A 19,556-nucleotide genomic window follows, 5' to 3' on the forward strand; every position below is an offset into this window, starting at 1 on the left:
TGTGTGTGTGTGTGTGTGTGTGTGTGTGTACACACAAGACATCATTGTAGCCTGCCAACATCAAGAGTGACGTGCATTGTATATTGAATACAACGATAAGTCTATGTTTTCTATTCGTGACAAGTAAACTAATGACAATTCCAGAGGGCCCTTTACATGATAAGATTGTTGTAAAAACATTTGGCTACACACAAGAATGTAGAAAAATAAAAACTTAATAATGCAGACTGGGACGACAGTGCTTATCAACCAGTCGTGCTTGTGCCTTCAGTAAAAACATAAAAAAGGGCAAGTCCTGGTGGCAGTCAAGTGCACCTTCCCCAGTGTGGCCGTATCATGGCCATGCTTTTTGTATTGTTAATGTCCAGGTTCATCTGGCGCTCCTGGTGGACAGATGTAATAACAATACACTCAGACAAAAAAAACCATACAGACCCCATTTTTCACATATAAACTTGTATTCACAGAAAAAGAATGTGCGGTAAGAAGGGGACCGCTTACTTCAGACCAGGAAATATAAAAAGTTATTATTGTAAAACATTGTTGGTATGGGTTGTTTGCCAATTTCACGGTATGCAGTATTATTGCAGTCTAAAAGTATAATTTTAATCAGAGGCACATGTATTCACTTTAAGCTTATTTCTGTCCTCATGAATCTAGATCTACACTTGGATATGTGCCTTTTGTCTTTTCTTTAATTTCTGAAATCAATTTTAAAAGACTAATTCTACTAGTTTTGACTCTTAAATGCAAAAATGATTACTATTGACTATCTGGGGAAGGAGATTGCTGCCTCTTCTTGGTAATGATCAATAAACAAATTAGACTTTCTTTTTTAAATAATTCTGTATCTCTGGGAACACCGCAATCAAATTGAATCTGGACAATCTCTATCACATTAATTGTAGTATTGTACACAGTATTGTAATAAAAAATGTTGATCCCCAGGCGGTACTTGGGCCAGGCTCATCAAAAAGAAGATGATGCGTGCAGTTGTTGCCCCCGGTTACCAGGTGTTTTGGGTAAAGACACCGGGGAGGACTGACAGGAGGGAGTTATCAGTGAGAGCCCTTTGAGCTGATCAATGTTTATCGTGTGAATGGTTTTCAATCTGTCTTTTTTCAACACGCCTGTTGATTTGCCATAAAAACTGTAGAATAATATTATTATGTGATATAAAGTTTTTGTTTTCTGTCTGTTAGAAATAGCAGATATTAGCTTCGTAGTCAGGGTTGTGACCGACACAAGCCAAAGACCGACACAGGTGAGACTGGGTCAAGACCAGACCCCACTCGCTATACGGGTTGAGACAAGTTACAGCCCACTGTGGGGACCTGACAGCATAGAGCTGTAAAACACACTCGCCAAAACCTGTAACTTAACTAGAAATTTCAAAAGTCCTAACGATTCAGCCCGGGGTAAGATAAAAAACCGAAGACATTATACTCATATTGGATGAAGATTGTTATTTTTTCGTGGATCACTGATATAATTGGTTAAAGGAGTACGACCGTGTTAGGCTAGGAGATCTTGCTTTCCTTCCCTGCCCACTCTCCTCTCCTCTTTCCCCGGCAAGATCTCCGATCACGCTACACCTTCTATACAGACAGTCAACTAGCTTTAAAAACAAAGTTGACCGTTGTATGTATCAACACGTATATGACTGAAAGGGCGTGTTGACTGACTTACAAATGCCTCCGTGACATCACATTCTCATTCCCAAATTTGTGTATACGGTCACTTTTCAAAAAAACTCACAAAACAAGGGTTTCTTATTTTTTTTCGATTTACTTACGCAACAAAACTATTAGGTTTAGAAAACATAAGTAGGCTACTTGGTTCGGCTTAGGAAAATATCGTGGTTTGGGTAAAAATAAAGTAGTTGGTATTTAATGAGATGAACGAGAGTCAGTTCAGGTTATTGTAAATTAAAAAAAGAAGTGCCTTGCATCAATATCCAGAACCACCGTTTGTATATGTCCGTGAACAGTTCTCTTCTTTATTTTATTTCATTTATTTTGGGACAGATCATGGGTAGACTGTATAACCCTCAGGCAATGGTCTCAGTGTTCACAATACTCTGCCTCATTCAGCCCTACTATTTATTTATCTGTTTACATGTTCACTAAAATAAACGCAGTGTCCCTTTGGCCCGTTTGACGCCGCGCCAGCATTTCTGGAGGCAGAAATGCTACAAATGACACAATTCAAAAAGGACTGGCGCATTGCACCAGGCACATCGAACATGCCTGTGAGCTTCCTTCAGATCTATATGATGAGGAAAATTATAATGCGAGGAATAGCAGTGAATGCAAGCAATGTGTTGATGAAAATGAAGATGTGGCTGTGGGTGCCGAGGGTTTCACACTGAGATATGCTTCTATCTGCTTTGTGTCGCCTGGAAAGACAGTTGTTGATTTATTTAAATACAAGCAAATCAATTATGTTTTGTTTTGGATGTCTATCCACATGGCACAAGCTTTTTTATCCACCGGAAAAATTAATTGCTTTTTAAATGCTCGCCCGAGTGGTTTAAATTGCAAGGATGTGAAAACTTAAATATTGGAAAAAATTGCCCATTTTTGTCAATTTGTCGATGTATCTTTGTTTCTTTTGTATGACAGCTGCCCAACTAGGTACTAAATGTATTTTATCAAGAATCTTAATGCATCGGCCCATGAATGCTTTGAAGCTGTGAACTTGTTTGCTATAGTATTCATTTTGATGGCAGAACGTCATTCAATTTAGCTCTGAACCACCATGTGCCAAAGAATAATAATTTTCCATCAAAAATAATTACTCAACACAACTTAACAGTTTAACATTGTAGTATATTACAAAAATGATTCTGCAGATGATGTTCTCAAATCCTTTCCATTATCCAAACCGCTTATTTAGGGTGGCAGGACGCTGGAGCCGATCCTAGTTGGCATTGGGCGAAGGCAGGGTTCACCCTGGACAAGTCTACTGTTTATCTCGGGGCTCGTATCGAGACAGACAACTAGTCACGCTCACATTCACACCTACGGGCAATTTAGAGTCTAATTAACCCGAGCTGCATGTCTTTGGACTGTGGGAGGAAGCCAGAGAACCCAGAGGGAACCTACACTGCCACGGGGGGAACATGCAAACTCTAAACAGAAGGACTGCTTGGGATCGGGAATCAAACCTGGGCCCCTCTTGCTGTGAGGTGACACAGGCTAGCAACTCTAACACCATGCAGCCCGTTCTCAACTCCAATTTAAATGATTTTTCCTACTTTTAAAATATAGTACAGTGCATGGCTGAAGTGCCCAACTAAAACATTATTATCTAAAGATCTTATGTGTAAGTCAATACAAATATAAGTGCAATATGCTCTAGATTTTCTTTTTTAATTTACATCGGGTAATTCTTAAATTGCTAGCAGGCCACAGTTGGCCTGAGGGGAGTAGTTTGGCCACCCCAGAGAGTAAGACAGGTAGTTGGGAAGCAATAAAACCATATTATCATTATTATTATTGTCATGATTAGAGACAGGAATTGCCAGTACCATTATCCAAAATGCCTGCTATATTCTTCCTCTCTGGGTGAACATCTCTCTCTCTGTGACAGTACCCTGATTACCAAAACAGCGATTATAAGTGCCAGACTGCCATCCAAAATGTAAACTTAATCCCTGTATAAATCAATTCCTCTTCTCGCCGCCCTTGTTAGGTGGCAAATCTGTTTTCTTACCCCCATCACCACCACATTATTAGTCAGACAATCAACAAGCCACTTCGACACAGAGCTAGTTTAATTGGATGCTGCACAGAGCATTACCCTGCCCGTTGCCTAGCAATGGATCCTGTATTGCTGTCTTTGTGCATCTTTTCCCCCCACAAAATGGCATCTATAATTACTTTGCAATTACTGCCTTTTTCCCCTCAAACAAGTTCCCGTCTTGCTCCTGATCGCTTCCCTGCCCAGCGGTGCTTTCTCTGATGTCACATGTTGCGAATTGGCCCCAGTGGGTTGCCGTGATTCTGAACTGGAGGTAGATCCGAAATGGGTGAATACTGTACTGTTCCAAAGATAAAGACGTCTCCTGTGGTCATTTAGCTTTGATGCTTACAGAGACTTTGAGGGCCATTGAAGCACCTGCTCACTTCAGTGTATTGTAGAAATATGAACCTCCTACCCTATTTCGGCTAATTAGTTGTCACTGCGGCGAGGAGTAACCGGAACAGAACGACTACATCTACAAAGCCAACTAGATGCTTAATGATGTCTTTGCCTTTGTGCAAAGAAAAGATAGCAATATACTTTACAAACTGTTTTTTTTTTTTTCTCGTGGAAAAAATGGTACTTACTATTGGACCCGCTCAATGCGACAGTGGCAAAAAAGTTTGAAGACACGATTTACTTTCCCGGTGGATGTATGCAAAGTGCTGCGAGCCACGTCAACTTCTCTCCTGTGATAATACTTTATCCACTCTGCTGTCCGGTCTTTCGATACACTCTGTACTCCAGATTGTATATTGGATTATTGAAGTACAAAAGTCAGACAATGAGCTGGGGAGAAAATCAAACTTCCTTTTAAAAGAAACCGGAAATCCCTCAATGTGTGACGCCGGAGACAAAATAGCTGACAATAAGAGCACGGACACAAAGCTATTATGAATGCATCGCTGTAAAAGACACTCGCTGGAGGAGTGCAATAATAACAAAAGAGATTATGGGCTGTATGCCGTTTGTCGTCGCCAGGTCGGTTGACTAGAGAGTACAATAAGCGGCCTAAATAAGGCATCGACACTGACTAGGAAATAATTCCAGACTTTTTTTCTTTCTCTCTGGCAGTGCTGATGCAGTGAGGCCAGCCAATACACTACCAAGGGACTGTTTACAGCTATGACATTGGAGTTAAATTGGAGTTGTGACAAGGCCTTGAAACAGCCCTCAGCCTCCTTGACCCCTCTAACAAAATAGCTCACTGTGTTACTGTACCATGAGGTGAGCGACGAGACACTTCCCCGACGTGAAAGGCAGCCCACTTCCATCATAACGACTCATTACCAGTCTTTGTTCTGCGATTGACTGCTACGTCGATGTACTTAGTCCCTTCTCTGTACACTAATTTTAGACAAACTCAAGTGCCCTTCCTGTATCTGCCAGATCCTTTATGATGCATCTGTTTAATTCAAATACGGTTTGTAATTTCTATAATTTTTCCGTTTGTGCTATTTGCATTTTCGAGTGCTTCACACTTATTCTCCACAGTAACTCAACTCTGCTCGTCCTAATTAAGATGTATTGTCAGATTATTGTGGATTCATGCCTGATTTTTTACTCATAAATATTCAGCTATCTTAAGGCCACCGTTAATCACTCTCAGCGACACAATGATGGGTTGTGTTGAATGCCTAAAGTAACATTTGGCAAACATTGGAGATATTATCAACACGGCTGTTTCCCATAGCTGTTCCACCTCTACTCCCTCTAAACACCCTACAGGTGTGGTCAAACTCTCCCATTCTTCACTCCGCTATGTATTTACCGAGCAAATAGTTGTTTGCTGCTATATCAATGCTTTGAATGTTAAAACACAGCTCCTTTAAAAGTCACTCTCTCTCTGCTTAAGCCGTACTTTGATGCTCCAGCCAGTAACGCTTGAGAGTAGCAGGTGGTCACAGCAGACAGCGCCGAGCCATGCAGAAGACTCACATAGCACCCTGCTCACCCCCCCTCCTCTGCCCTTTATCTTTCCTTCCATCCTTTTCTTTCAAACTGCTCATCCAACCATCATCCTCTCAGCTTGATTTCTTCTTCCTTTCCTGCTTTGCCTCCCTCTTTCTCTCTGCCTCTCCATGCCCCCCACCACACACACACACATGCACACACACACACACACACACACACACACACACACACACACACACACACACACACACACACACACACACACACACACACACACACACACACACACACACACACACACACACACGATGTAGCCTACAGTAGGGTCTTTTCTTTTGCCACTGATTCTCCTCCTCAAGCTCTGCACATCCACCCGCAGCTGAACACACTTAGGAGGTCACAAGGATTTAATGATCACTATCCTTGTGCGTTAGTGTGTGTGTAACTCTGAGTTGCAGGAACAATACATCTGTATTCAAATAACACCCCAAAAAAACAAATTATTACCACCAGAATGTATTTAAGTCAGCTACAACAAAAAAAAGTGGAAGTTCATTGACTTTCTCCTAATCCCGAAAAAGATTAAATACTAATTAAAATCTGTTCTGGTTAAACTGTGACAGCCCTGGGAATAAACCACACAGCACAAAAAGATACCTGCTGTGAGTATGACACGACTAAATCCTTTCTGATTGCCTTAAACACAAGGATTAGTTTCCAGAGGGGGGAGATCCTTCCATAAGTCTAAGTGACAGCGCTACACTTAGTGGGCAGAAGGAATGGAGTGAGATGCTGTAAAACTAGAAGGAGATTTCTCCATTCACTGATGAAGAAAATGGCTCAACCGTTCTCTCTTAGTCAACATGAAAATTCGTGACTTGAAGGGATGTTTTGCTCGCTTATCCAATTCTTGGAGATTCTTCGGGGGAAAACTTTGTGAAATGCAATACCTGCGGGTATCGAGTTCACAAGTACTCAATCCCTTCACCCGGCGAGTTTTTTAAGAAAGGTTGCAAGTAAGAAAAGTAGCTAACGTTGGTCTGGAAATATGTTACTACTGTACTTATGAGTACAGTAATTATTTTAATAGACTGATCACATGTCAGACACTGATCACTGCTAATTTATGCAGGGTTTTCTTGTGACATTTGCCACTTAAATGTATCAGAAAACAAAAAGGGGGAAAGAACTGGGAAGAAACTGCACATGAGCTACTCATTTTGCACCAGTCAGTCCTCCTAAATAAATAAAAGCAATGACTTGTTAACCTAGTGTTCTGACTGGGAATTATGTTATAAAAGTAAAACTTTTCGCACGGATTTTGACATTTACTTTTTAAACTCATTGTCAAGTTTTGAATAATCCAACTGGTCCGATTTTTACTACGACCTTTACAGTTGCACGTTCCTCAGGAAAAGATGACCCTTAGAAATGTGATGCTATCATATATGAAAATGTGTGTTTATCGGTATCGAGGGGTGATATGTCATTTCAACTTCCTTATTTGGCACTGCATTGTGTAAAAACTCCTCGTTTTAATTGACAAATAAAGGATCTTAAACAGTGAAGCAACTATGAGTAAGAGGCATTTGACTGTTTGGTACCTTAGTTTGGAAGTTGCCAACCCTCCTCCAAAGGGTCGCAACTCACAACGGATCTAAAGGGTTGTGATTTGATTTATGGGAGAGGAAAGAAGACAAATGTGTGGGGAAATGGCTTTTTGGTAAAACCAAACAACTCGTGTACATGACCTGAAAAGATGACGAGAGACCCAAACTGGACATCACTATTTTGTAAGGGGCCACAAGCCATAGAAAATTTGGGACCAACGACATTTCTTTCTTAAAATGTGTTGCATTTTACAAGCTGAAGTTCTTCAAAAAAGTCAATGTACGTAATTACTTTCCACCACTGCACAACAGGAATGTATCAACCAACTTCAACATGCAGAATTATGCCCTGTTTCAAGGTGCCGATGCCCCAAAAAGGATTGGGCGTTTCAGTAAGGGTCATTCTTTGTTTTATTTTAGTGTCTTGTGTGTCGACTGTGTGTTGTTTTACACCTCACTGTCTCCTCACACAATGATGACTCAGTGTTTCTCATGTAGAGGAACACTGAAAGCCCGGAGTGGAAGAACGCAATACAAAAAGGATTTAGGTCTCAGTTATAATGAACAGCACGTGGCACAATGTGCAGTCAAGAACGTGAGATGCTTGGCACACAGTGGGGTCTGAGTAGAGATGAATAGGATTGGTTTTCTTGCACTGTTCACTTATGAGCTCAGTGTTGTAAAATGCTAGATTGAAAACATGCGGATGTGCTAAAATGTATAATTCCGGATCAAAAGTTGTGGACTTTGTAATAACTGCCCTGGTGTCTAATAAGTACATTCTTGGAGAGCCGACATCTACTGTCATATTGTTAAAGCTTGTTCTTCCATTACAGAAGGGCCTTTTTCTTTACTTTCGTCTGCTGCTGAAATCTGCTGCTAAATTTCAAGAGGTTTTGTCAATAGAAATAAAAGAAAAAGACAGTGACAGTTTTTGTAGCTGAAAAGAAAAAGATGTGTGTCGGGTGTTGGGCACGGCTTCCCTGAAGAGTATGCACTTTTGTTTCTTATTCATTACACATTGTTAAAAAAAAACAAAACTTGACTCACCAGCAGTCAAGTCCTTGTTGAGATCAATGAAAGCATTTGAGTGAGGTTTGCGCATGGCGGTAGGGAAACTCAGCACTTTCTCCCACTTTGGACTCCTAAAGGGGAAGAAGAACCACAAGTTGACAGCAGGATATAAAAGCTCGACATTTAATAAAGTAATTCAAGGTATGAAAGAATTAGAAATCAAACGCACAGAATTAAAAGCGAGTCCAAGAATGATTGCATTACCTTTTGGTGAGAGTGCACACTTCGGTGAAGGGTGGTATGGAATTGGTGACTCCGAAAATGTCCGGGATCATGTCCCCATTGAAACTGTGGGAAGAATTCCACTCTGTTAAAGCATGCACTTTGGTGCAGCTCATTAGGTTCATACTGTATCAACTTGTTGTCGCTATTAGAGGCATGGATCCATCTCTTTAGTGTTGTATTCAACTTCATCATATCAAGTATTTCAAGTATGTTCTTCGCATGCATTTGCATTCATTTTGGGCAGGCAGAATGTATATTACAGAAGTGATAGGGTTGTATAACAATAATTAAAAAAAAAAAACATGGAATAATATTTAAAAACATCTTTGAACAGGCAAAACTAGCAAAAGTAAACTAAAAAACACATTGATTTTTTCATGCTCAGCATGAGTGAAAATATTGAGTTTACAAATCATATGACCAACATACGGATGAATACTTACTCCATAATGAGAGGTTGATCTGTGAAGGTCTTGTTCAGCATGAGATACCCACTCATATCTGCAGAAGGAGAGCAGTTTCAAAAAGCCCACTCAGCATAGAAAGTCAGTGTGCTGGTCAAATCAGGCTAAACAGATTTGACTTGGTTTGAATGTCAACAGTTATGAAAAGTTGAATTTAATATTGATTTGGGCACACAATGAAATTCTTCATCCCCCGCAAAAAAATATGCTTCCTTCTAATTTTTCACAGCAAAAGGCTCCATAAATGGAAATGGTACAAATTTGATTTCACACAAAACACTGGCTTTATTTTCTGTTTTGTCATGTCCATGTCTTAATAGTAGTAATAGTTATTTCCTTTTTGGTTGTAATGTAGGCTACATTGAAGTACTACAAAAAAAATAAATGCTATCTGTAGAAACATTGTATGATATGTTTGCTGGAGAAGCATCGCCACAGTTTCTTCACTGCTAAACCTGTCTTTATGTTACATAACGTGCAGTTTCACCGATATCATTCCCAAACAAATGAGATTCAGACACCTTCTTCATAGCAGACACACTCACTCTTCATCGCAGGGAGCGCACAGCTGACCGTAACTAACTAACAACAGTGATGGCTCTACCCCCCAATCTTCAATTTGTGTGACTCTTCATCACGGTCCTTTGGCATTCACCAACCCCCTCAGCACCTATTTGTTGTTGAAGCCGTACCTAATGTCTGGTTGTTCCCCCAGAAGATGAACACAGTTGTCATCGCGGATTTACGGAGCTGAGCTGTAAGAAGGACATCCATCTGAGAGTCTCCATCATAGTCCCCAGGAACCACACTGGTGAGGACGGTCTCCCTGAACATTGGAGATTGTCCATTAAAATGATAGACAATGACAGGTTGGGGAGCCATTCCCTCCACAAAGAGTAAACAATGCCACCCTGAAACGTGAGTCACTCCCTCAGGACAAAATAATATTACATATACTGTGGCACTGTGGTATTGAAAGGGAAAATGGCCATGACAAGTGACACGTTACCCGGGGAAATTGTCCTTTGTGAGGTTAACTTTGGGCTTGAAGTAAGGTGTTTTCGAGTCAGCCAAGAATATCACCAGTTCGGACTCTGAAACAGGAAGAAGGCAACACATATGCATGTTTAATTACAGATAATTTCTAATTTAACCGTTAGGTCGTTTTCAAAGAAATATAGCAAAGGGCTTGGATGTAAGATAAACTATAAAGGAAAAATATTTACAGACGTACAGCGATTTATTTTATACAATTTGCTTCATTTTTATCGCGACTACACGAAACAAATATTGTTTAAACACTCTACGTAACGTGTGCAAGCAGTTAATTGGCACACGCGACAGAAAGCAAAGTAACGTCGCTGAAGCTTTGAACATACGTCCTCTGATGATGAACATGTCTGTCTGCTTATCCGCGTAAAAATCTCCAAATGCTGCCACTGTCCCATAGTTTTCGGCACCAAAAAGCTCGGTCGTCACATCTTGAAGGGCGAACGTGCTATACGGCCCCACCGAAAGTAACAAAAATGACAAAATATTGCATCTGAATATCCACATCCTTCTTCTGGTGCAGGTACAGCTCCTCACAACAACACTCACTGTATTACGGCACACAGCTTTACGGCATGTGGGGAAATAGCAGCTCCGTTCGATTAAATCACGTTATTAATTAAATATGAATTCAAGATTTGGATATGCGCTCTGTATTTATGTAATGTATTAGAAAGAAGTAAAGGCAATTCACCGGAATAAGGGTCATGTTACACAATGCGACATTAGAGTTTCCTCGTTTACGGCAGTGTCGCGCTACTACGGGCAGTTTGAAAGTTAATAAGATCAAGTTGGAGAAGGTATGCGAGAGCTAAGTCGGACATGAAGTATATTGACCTTCATAATAAATACAACTATCAGGCTTCGAATAAATAAAGTGAATAGATTAAAACAAATATAATGCAATGATACTTCTTAATATAACATGAAACGATTAACTCTAATTCAATTACTATTAAAAGGCCACTTCAAATGATGTTGTTCTTCGGGACCCTACTGCCTTTGTTTTATTTTGAAGGTAGAGACCGGAAATCCTTTAACATTCTGGCAAAAGTTACACCGTGTAAACATGGCGAGCCTGGTAGATGTCGGCTGGAAACTCCTGGAATTCAGAGCCCGATCAAAACGATCAGGTCAGACTTATTACTTCGCATGACACCGAGCAGCGTGGCGCGACCGATTATTTATGTTGTGCCAGTGCTTGTGTGAGACTGTCTGTTTGTAACGCCACTGTACACGGCGTTTAAAATTGGCCCGATCTGCCCATTTATTTTGTCCAGTGCAGTGACGGTACAAGCATGAAAGGTCAGAGGTGCAAATGTGCAGCAGCGAGGGGCTATTTTCAGAGCTTTCACTAGGTTTCCCCTCGCTGTTGCACCTCACTCTCCAAGTTAACTGTGCTGCGTGCGCAGCAAGTGGTTGTGAACACTGGAAGCTGGCAGACTGGTGCTATCATTGCACTGGTCGTCAAGCATGGCTCTCAAGGGAAAGTGATCCCATTATAACACGTTGAAGTGTGTTGTCCAATGCAAGGAGTACACATTAAAAAATAAAATAGTTAAAAACCTTCACTATAATTGTAGGGTGACCACTGTTTAAAGTGATATAACTAATATACTATAAAAAATACTCTACAAAATGACTAGGTCTTTCCAAATGCACTCACTGACACATTATAAAAAGATTTACGGGTAATCATACTGATTGAAAATGTAGTCAGTTATTCTATCTGTACATACATCATAATACTAAGCACACAATTCATAACATTGGACCTCAATAAATCATCTAGTAGTGTCACAATAACTGCTCTGCTTTGAGGATTATGTATTTGCTAAAAAAAAATTAAAAAAAAGGCAGCTTGCAAAGAGAGGTGAGACATGCGAAGGAAAACGTCTCCTCACCTGAGGGCAACTATCGTGGCTTGTCTATTAATCAAAGTGAAACACATTTGATAAGGTGCATTCATTTTCAGTATTAACCCAGTAGTGCAGCATCAAGAGACCATAGCATTTTGAAGTGGAACATCAATCTGTCTTAATTTACTGAATTCCTTTTCATAATTACTTTACCATCATATAGTTTTTAATCACGACTCTATGAGGGTTACAATAACTGTCATTCCTAAGCAAATATGATGAATTATAATTCCTTGCTTGCTGTTCACAATCCTCATCACCCAGGGTGTGTAAATTCATTGTTGATTCATGCATGTCTAAAATAAATCTAACTCTCTGCTACTAACTCCTTCCTGTGAATTGCTGTAGATTTGTGATTTAGCTGAGAGAGAGACGATTGGCCTTAATTTCACCTTTTGAGAATGGCCGCCTCAGTGGCCGCGAGTGCCCGGCCCCACCGAAAAGCATACAGACTTGGTAAGTAGTGGTGGCATATCCGATGAAAACAATGCAGTTGGCCACACACAGACGGCCACAGAGGACACGGGTAAAGATCACAGGGGGTCTTTCTCTTATCGGAACATGAGAAGGTTATGATATCACGATAATAAAAAACATAAGACATTCACTTGCTCGCACTCTCTTGGGCTGTTGGTACTCAAGTGAGAAATAGAGTAATACAACCCATAATCCACTGAGTGCCTTATGTTGCTTTAGTCATATAAGTAATCTGTGTGTTTCTCCAAAGTAAACATGACAGACCCAGAAGTGACACCAATTACATATACAGTTTTAATCAAGTCATAAGACACACTTCATTTATCATAGTGTCGGAGAGCTTCATCTCTGAAGTTAGTCATGGGATTGTTTAAAACCGGCTAAACACTGAATATCCAAGTTGTCTGATCTCGTGTTAGAAATTTAAATTGGAATATTGGACCTGCTCTATGCTCTTTTAGAGTGTTATCTTTAAAAAGAGATGGATTGGCTTTGTCCCCTGCAACTTTTAAGCTGATGGAAATTATGCTAATTTCAGCCAGAATGTGAATTTTTCAGTACCTGTGGTATTGACCCAAGGTCGAACCTATTAAAATGCAAATCTCAGCAAAGAGAAAATTGTCTGAAAATAGAGAAAGTCTAACAGATGGGGGTTTTCCTCAAACTCTGGCTCTTTCTCAGCTCAAAGGAACACATTAGGAAATATCTGGTGGCGAGTCATATTACCATGTGAATCTTTAGCTTGGGGCCTGAATATTGTTTTGTGTGAGCCTTTTGTGATGCGATGTGTTGCAGTGAACAGTTTATTGATGGCATGTGTCTATTGTTTTTTTTGTTTGTTTGTTTGTTTGTCTCTACTTTTTTACATGACTTGTGAGTAAGATATTTGTATGGAAACAAAGTTATTTAGAGGCAATTGCTGACTGCAGACCTTTTTTTTTTAATCGACACATTGGATTATCTGAAACAACACTATTGTCTCAAAAAAAAACCTCACAAAGTAACTGAGAGGAAAACCGTTGTCCTTAATCGAGTTTACTTCAGTCCAGTTTAATCATGAAGGCATAATGTTAATGAAAGTGGAGAGACCTAATTAAGACAATTTTTTTTATTATCGCATTATTTTTCTGTAAAAAATTTGCTGCAGGTCAGTATTTGTAACTGCACCACTTTTTAGTGTGTTTGTAACAGATGTGTCTCTCCTCAGGTTCCATCTATGAACCGCTCAAGCTGTCCAGTCTCCAGCATGAGGATGAGCCCCTATGGGAGAAGCTGGACCGCTATTACAATGCCGGTAAGTAGTCACTGTTGAAATCTCGAGCAGTATTATGAGACAGGGCCCACCTAAAGATTAGTGCTACAAAGCTATCTGGAACAAATGTCAGCTAATGTATGCGACCGTAAAGCTGGCAGTTGTTTTGTCCTTGCAATATGCTCCAATTGCAGCCTTGGGTATAGCGATTACATCTTGCAGACATACTGTCTGGTTGAGAGAGAAGTTGTTCTCAGCTGGCGAGATAAAAGCAGCATTGGGGGTTCGCAGGTGTTACAGAAACAAAAACATTCACCCAGCAAGTGCTGACCTGAATTTAATTCCACATAAGGTGTCTTGACTTGGCACTGCACTCAGCTGGTAGTGTTTGTTAGTGGGGAGTCGGAGGAGAATCGTGTGGGAGTTGCTGCACTAGATAATCTGTTTTTCAACAAGGACAGGATGGAAGAGACCAGATGTTGATAGAGAAGATCCCATCATGTACCACAAACACACATACATTCCTACATTACCAACAGTGGACTAGCAGTCTACTCCAGCTAAGTGTGGACTTATGTTTCTGGTCAAGCAAACACACATAGAATAGAAAATGTGCCTCAAGGGTCTTTTCCCAGAATATTACTGCAAATGTTTTTTTTAATGGTTTAAAACAGAACTGCCATCTGCCTTGAGTGATATTGACCTATCAAAGAAGGGATTTCCGTCACACACACACTCGCATACAGTGTGTGTGTACTTTATAGTGGATTTTTCCTCAAACATATTGGCCATATCAAACAAAAATAAAGAGGGGCCGCACTTTTTTGAGTCACAAATCTTGAAGACGCAGGAGCTGCTTCATAGGTTTAAACCTAAGCTTGTCATAATGCCAGCAATTACAAAGCAGATAATTACACAACACTGAAATATAACTATGTACACAAACTAGCATGTAGAGATTACTTTTTACTGAATATTTAAACATTCTGCCAAGTGTAATTGCTGGTTATCACCTATTCAAATTGAAGTATAAAGCTATATCGACATGTCGACATATTTGACCAACACTTGATAAATATGCTGTTCCATAATGATGTAAACCAAAACACATAATCTAAAACAGAACGTTATGCCAAAACTATATGACCAAATAACATTGGGCCGGTTCGCATAATCTTGTATTTCCCACTCATTCTAAATACTACTACAAACTCTGATATGCATATTTCACCATGAAAGTAGATATGAATACAAATAAGTTATGCCTCCATTTACAAAAGCTCATCTCAAACCTCTTGTTTGAAGTGAGTAAGGTTAGTTGTTACTGGAATCTTAGGATGGATGGCGATAGACTGCCGAATAGCTGCCGCAACCCAATTCCAGTTGATGATCCTGGCATGTGCAATCAGTGGAAGAGTCTCCAGCCTCACGGCAGGAGAGATAAATACACATTAGTACTGATTACTTAATTAGCTGCAGCTGTGACTGGAGCGCTGTGCCAGCCAGTGCTACTTCCCAGTACACACACTAAAGAAATCACACATAACTCCCACGCAGCTCAACATATAGCATCCTCCATTTTGGACTTAACCAAAATTTGGAAGGAGATAATGTGACCCCAGCATCAATGTCGAAATGAAGATTCTGTTAGAATTTGGTATGAAATATTGCCACCATCAGTGCATCTGTGACCGAGCCATTAGGCTGGCAGAAAGTTAAACACCATATTTGACAGCAATGGGCTAACATTTCGAAATTTGATGCAATGCCAGTACACCCACTTCAAATGGACATCTGTTTCTTTAATGACGAGCCATTTTCGTGTCAGGGATTTTGACTCGTCATTACATAAAAGCACAGGTGTAACTAATGGCATTAATGATGGTTCTGTTCCACTTAGATGTGCCAGTGAGTAGTGCCAGTGAGCCAATGTGCGCAACAGCAAGGCCCTTGCATTGCAAGGTAGCAGTTAATCCTATTGGTTACACCTATGTTGGACAAGTCAAAGTGTCTGTCGTGAGGCTGGTCCGTGTCCACACCGGATTAAGTCTCGCGGAGAGAAGATGTGGCTTTAGGTTAAGAAGTAGTAGTGGATCACATACATGTTAGACCTAAAGACACTGTAAAACAAAACTATTTATATCTTGACATTACTTAACAGTTGTAGGCGTCAACACAATGGAAAGGCCAGACACACAACTTCGTCCAAGCAGATAGAGGATGGTTGAGTGTGCAGAAGGCAGGTTCATGCTTTGCCTCTGGCTGCTTGTGGCTGTTAGATTTTGGTAATACCGCTCAGGACGCTGTCCCCAAGGATCAGTGCTGACTTTGCCATCATGGACGTAAGCTTGACTTTTTCCAGTAGTTCTTGTGGAATCAACAAAAATGTACTATTTGATACAGTAGACATAAAAAATATATACTATTTATAAAATCCTGCATGCTCTTAGAAGGAGCTTCTATGCTTTAAGTGCTATAAAACAATTCTGGTTGTGTTTCTTTTCAAGACAAATGCAGTGTAATCATACATTTTTGATAAGCTATGTCCACCTTCGTGGACAGTTGTGTGTACAGTTGTATAAATTTGAGAAACGTACCTTCATTTAAAATTACTGGTATGCAGTACTGTCAAGAAAAGAAAAAAACCCTCATAACCCTACTTGGCCTTGGAGCGTTGCAGTGCTTCTCTACCTGTGACATTTAAGGGATCAGAGAATATACGTAAAGCATGGCCTTCTCCTTGCAGAAACCTTGAATTAAGCGAGATGGGATTTGGCAGCAGTGAAATCTGAAAGTACTTTCAAAACTAGGATCCACGGCCCTGCTGCATTTCACAACAAATACCGCCGTAGAGCATCATCTAGTAACTCAATGGACCATTGAGACGAGATGCATCAGAATCTGTCTGATTTCGCTCAGCTGGGGACATTCGATAAATTGAAACAGGTCGCGTGTTCCAAATGTTTCAGCGAGAGAGAACAGTCAGGCAGGAACAAGAGGGATGTATTCCTCCTAAATGCTGCACTGTGCAACAAGTTGTTGAACGGAGAGGCTCGGGGCTCCAAAACGTGTTAAAATGAATCATTATCATTAGCATGAACCTAATATGAAGGTGTTATTAACAGATCTTAGGTACATAACCTGTAACCTGGAGTTGTCACATTTATTCCTTTCTTCAGAATATATGGTGTTCCCAAGGTACACAGGGTGTTGATATCCCCTTTTTATTGCAGAAGACTTTTTTTATGCTGTCTGATGTTTTTGTTATTAAAGTCCCAGTATCTATAACACGTACCATAATGTCAGTAGGGTAGTAACATAGTGTTTACTGAGACAAACAAATCACAGTTTTGGGTCAGGATTGGGCTCAGGCAGCAAATTTATTTACGACCTTATGATGTGCAGCTTTTCCTTTGCTTTGCTTTGCTTTGCCTTTGCCCGCAGTAAACATCGAAGCGGAAGGTGACTGCCTCTAACCCAGGTGTGGACTGAGGGAGGGTTAATGCGTCCTGTGTGGAAGGGCCTGGATGCACCATTTTCTCACATGAACACACTTCTGGCAGATATATGACACAGCCCACTGGTCTGCCCTGATGAAGACAGGGGTGTGTGTGTGTGTGTGCGCGCGTATGTGTGTGTGTGTGTGTGTGCGCGTGTGCGTGTTGCTGACTGCTCATTAGGCTGCGCGTGTTTGTGTGTTAAGAAAAAGATAGAATACAATGAGCAGAGCTTAGCGTGCAACAGGTGTAGCTCTCAGTTGGAACTGATTTGCTGCTGCTATCAGCGACCGCAGCGAAGCCGCCAGCATCGGCTGCGTTGAGAACACATAGATTTGCGGAAAGGAAAAGCCTTTCCACCAGATTGCAGGATGTCGAATGACGCGGTGCTGAACATCGGGCTCGTTTAATTGTTGTGTTGGGTGGCGGCTGGGAAAGCACTCGTCCAATTCTAGCGGGGAACAAAGCCAACATTGTTATCGCCGGCACCCAGACCTGCTTGCCAATATACCTGCTTTCCCTCGTTTTCAGAGGTGGAGAGGGAGGAGGCTGGGGGCGACAATGACATATAAAACCAGTTACATTCTTCCTCTTTTCTCCATATTTATTGTTTTGTTGCAACCCCCCCCCCCCACCAGCAATATTAAGCATGCAATGTGCTGTCGCGACAGGAGGAAAGTTCACTTCCGTCTTCCACAGCTCATCACTCCTTCATCTCGCTCTCTCTTTTTCCTCCATCTCCTCTTTCATTCCCTCACCTCTCTATGGTTTCCTATTTATGTGGCACTGTGGCCACACTCCATTGACTCCTTCCCGATAATACAAGGCAGAAGGCACTATCGCTCTGCCGTCTGGCTCGCACAGATTAAGGGAAGGAGAAAACACGTTGTTGTTTTTCGTCTTTTCACAGTCATTACCGGCTTGTTGCAAACGCACACGCTCATTGTTTTTTTTCATTTTGGTGCTCATTCTTTCCATCTGTCTCTTTTTGATTTAACGATTTTTCGACATTTCTGCCTGAATCCAACTTTTGCAGCTTTTAACTGGTTCAGGCCAAAGACTAAACATGCATATAATAAAAAAGACCATTTTCTTGCTGTGTGGATTCAAAAGTAATGGATTTTTACTCCAGGAGCAAACAAAAAAGTAAAATAGCAGTCCTAACAGCCACCATGGTAAATGACAAAAGTAACAACAATGGAGTAAAACACAGAAGCACTTCATTATTTCATTACATACATTTAACATCACACACTTTATAGAGATAGATGGATTTCACTGACAGGAAGAGTAACCTGTATCTGTGTTATCTGATAAATTACTAGTCCAGTTAAGTAAAAAGCTAAATAAAAAATGTGGATTATTCTGTGAAACATAATTCTGCTTAATCATGTTTTTATGTGACTCATTAAAATACACATTTCAACATAATCAGCTGTGATCATTTAGATTGAACATTTACTTAAACATAGAAACATGCTGTAATAAAAGTTAATAGACAATATAATAACTTCCATAATATATATAAGCTGCCAAACAAATGAAGTGGAGTCCAAAGTAAAATATCTTCCTCCACAATGTAGTAAACTGGAAGTACAAATAAAAAAGTACAAGTACCTCAAATTGTACATAAGTACTTGAGTAAATGTACTTGGTTACATTCGTCTCAGCTAAACATAATCTATTGACTTTAGCTCCCAACAATAGATAGATATAATCTTCAGTTCTCATCTCAGTCTTGGAAAGAAAGCAAATCAGCGTATTTCACCAAAAATGATCAACTATTTCATTAAATCAACATTGCTTTCTTAGCTGTTGCTACTCTGTCAGCATTTCTGTTGTTGTTGTTGATTTTTTTTATGGCCACTGCATTTGTATTTCATTCAATAGTACCTCATGTCAGGGATGCTATATTGCAGGACCTGTTCTGACTTCGTCAGCAGGAGTAGACACAGAATGGCACCAAACACATTTAGTGTATTTCCAGTTTTCTCCTGTAGCATCTGCTGTGGCACTGAACAGATACCATCTCACTATTGCTGTCTTTCATCTCTTTTTTCCCCCTCTCTTCAATCTATTTCTTAGTATTTTTTTTTCCCTTTCTTCTTTCTCATTATCTTCCCTCATTTTCTCCACCCTGTCGGTGCAGTGAAATGGCCCATTGTAAAAAAGCAGACTGTGTGCGTCTGAGACATTAACTGCTGATTTAGTGGGACATTAGCTTGATGGATGGCTTGGCAGAAAACTCTCAACAACAGTTGATTTGCATCCAGAGAAACTTGCAGAGTGATGCGGAACAGCGTTCAGCACGCCCATCGTTTATGTGC

The 19,556-nt window shown here is 40.4% G+C and overlaps 2 protein-coding genes across 4 annotated transcripts in view; one reads left to right on the forward strand and one right to left on the reverse strand.

The window, feature by feature from the left end:
- The window catches only part of itfg1 (integrin alpha FG-GAP repeat containing 1), a 118,509-nt gene extending 107,872 nt beyond the window's left edge, over positions 1–10,637 (reverse strand). Inside the window, exons 1-6 of the mRNA XM_068578944.1 lie at positions 10,414–10,637; positions 10,044–10,128; positions 9,727–9,860; positions 9,014–9,071; positions 8,550–8,633; positions 8,322–8,416 (exon numbers count right to left, since the gene is read on the reverse strand). Coding sequence (XP_068435045.1) covers positions 8,322–8,416; positions 8,550–8,633; positions 9,014–9,071; positions 9,727–9,860; positions 10,044–10,128; positions 10,414–10,591 — 634 coding nt within the window. The 5' untranslated portion in view covers positions 10,592–10,637. The remainder of the gene's footprint in view (positions 1–8,321; positions 8,417–8,549; positions 8,634–9,013; positions 9,072–9,726; positions 9,861–10,043; positions 10,129–10,413) is intronic.
- Positions 10,638–11,140: 503 nt separating this feature from the next.
- The window catches only part of phkb (phosphorylase kinase, beta), an 84,734-nt gene continuing 76,318 nt past the window's right edge, over positions 11,141–19,556 (forward strand). For 2 of the 3 annotated variants that reach the window (XM_068578962.1, XM_068578955.1), the window contains exons 1-2: positions 11,154–11,217; positions 13,688–13,774. In XM_068578962.1, the coding sequence (XP_068435063.1) occupies positions 11,154–11,217; positions 13,688–13,774 (151 nt within the window). Of the gene's footprint in view, positions 11,218–12,351; positions 12,460–13,687; positions 13,775–19,556 lie in introns of all 3 variants that reach the window. The other variant, XM_068578969.1, reaches the window with a different exon arrangement.

This window comes from Clinocottus analis, unplaced genomic scaffold (genome assembly GCF_023055335.1).
Source record: "Clinocottus analis isolate CAN_PGR_092001 unplaced genomic scaffold, fCliAna1.0.p SCAF_1, whole genome shotgun sequence".
NCBI lineage: Eukaryota > Metazoa > Chordata > Actinopteri > Perciformes > Cottidae > Clinocottus > Clinocottus analis.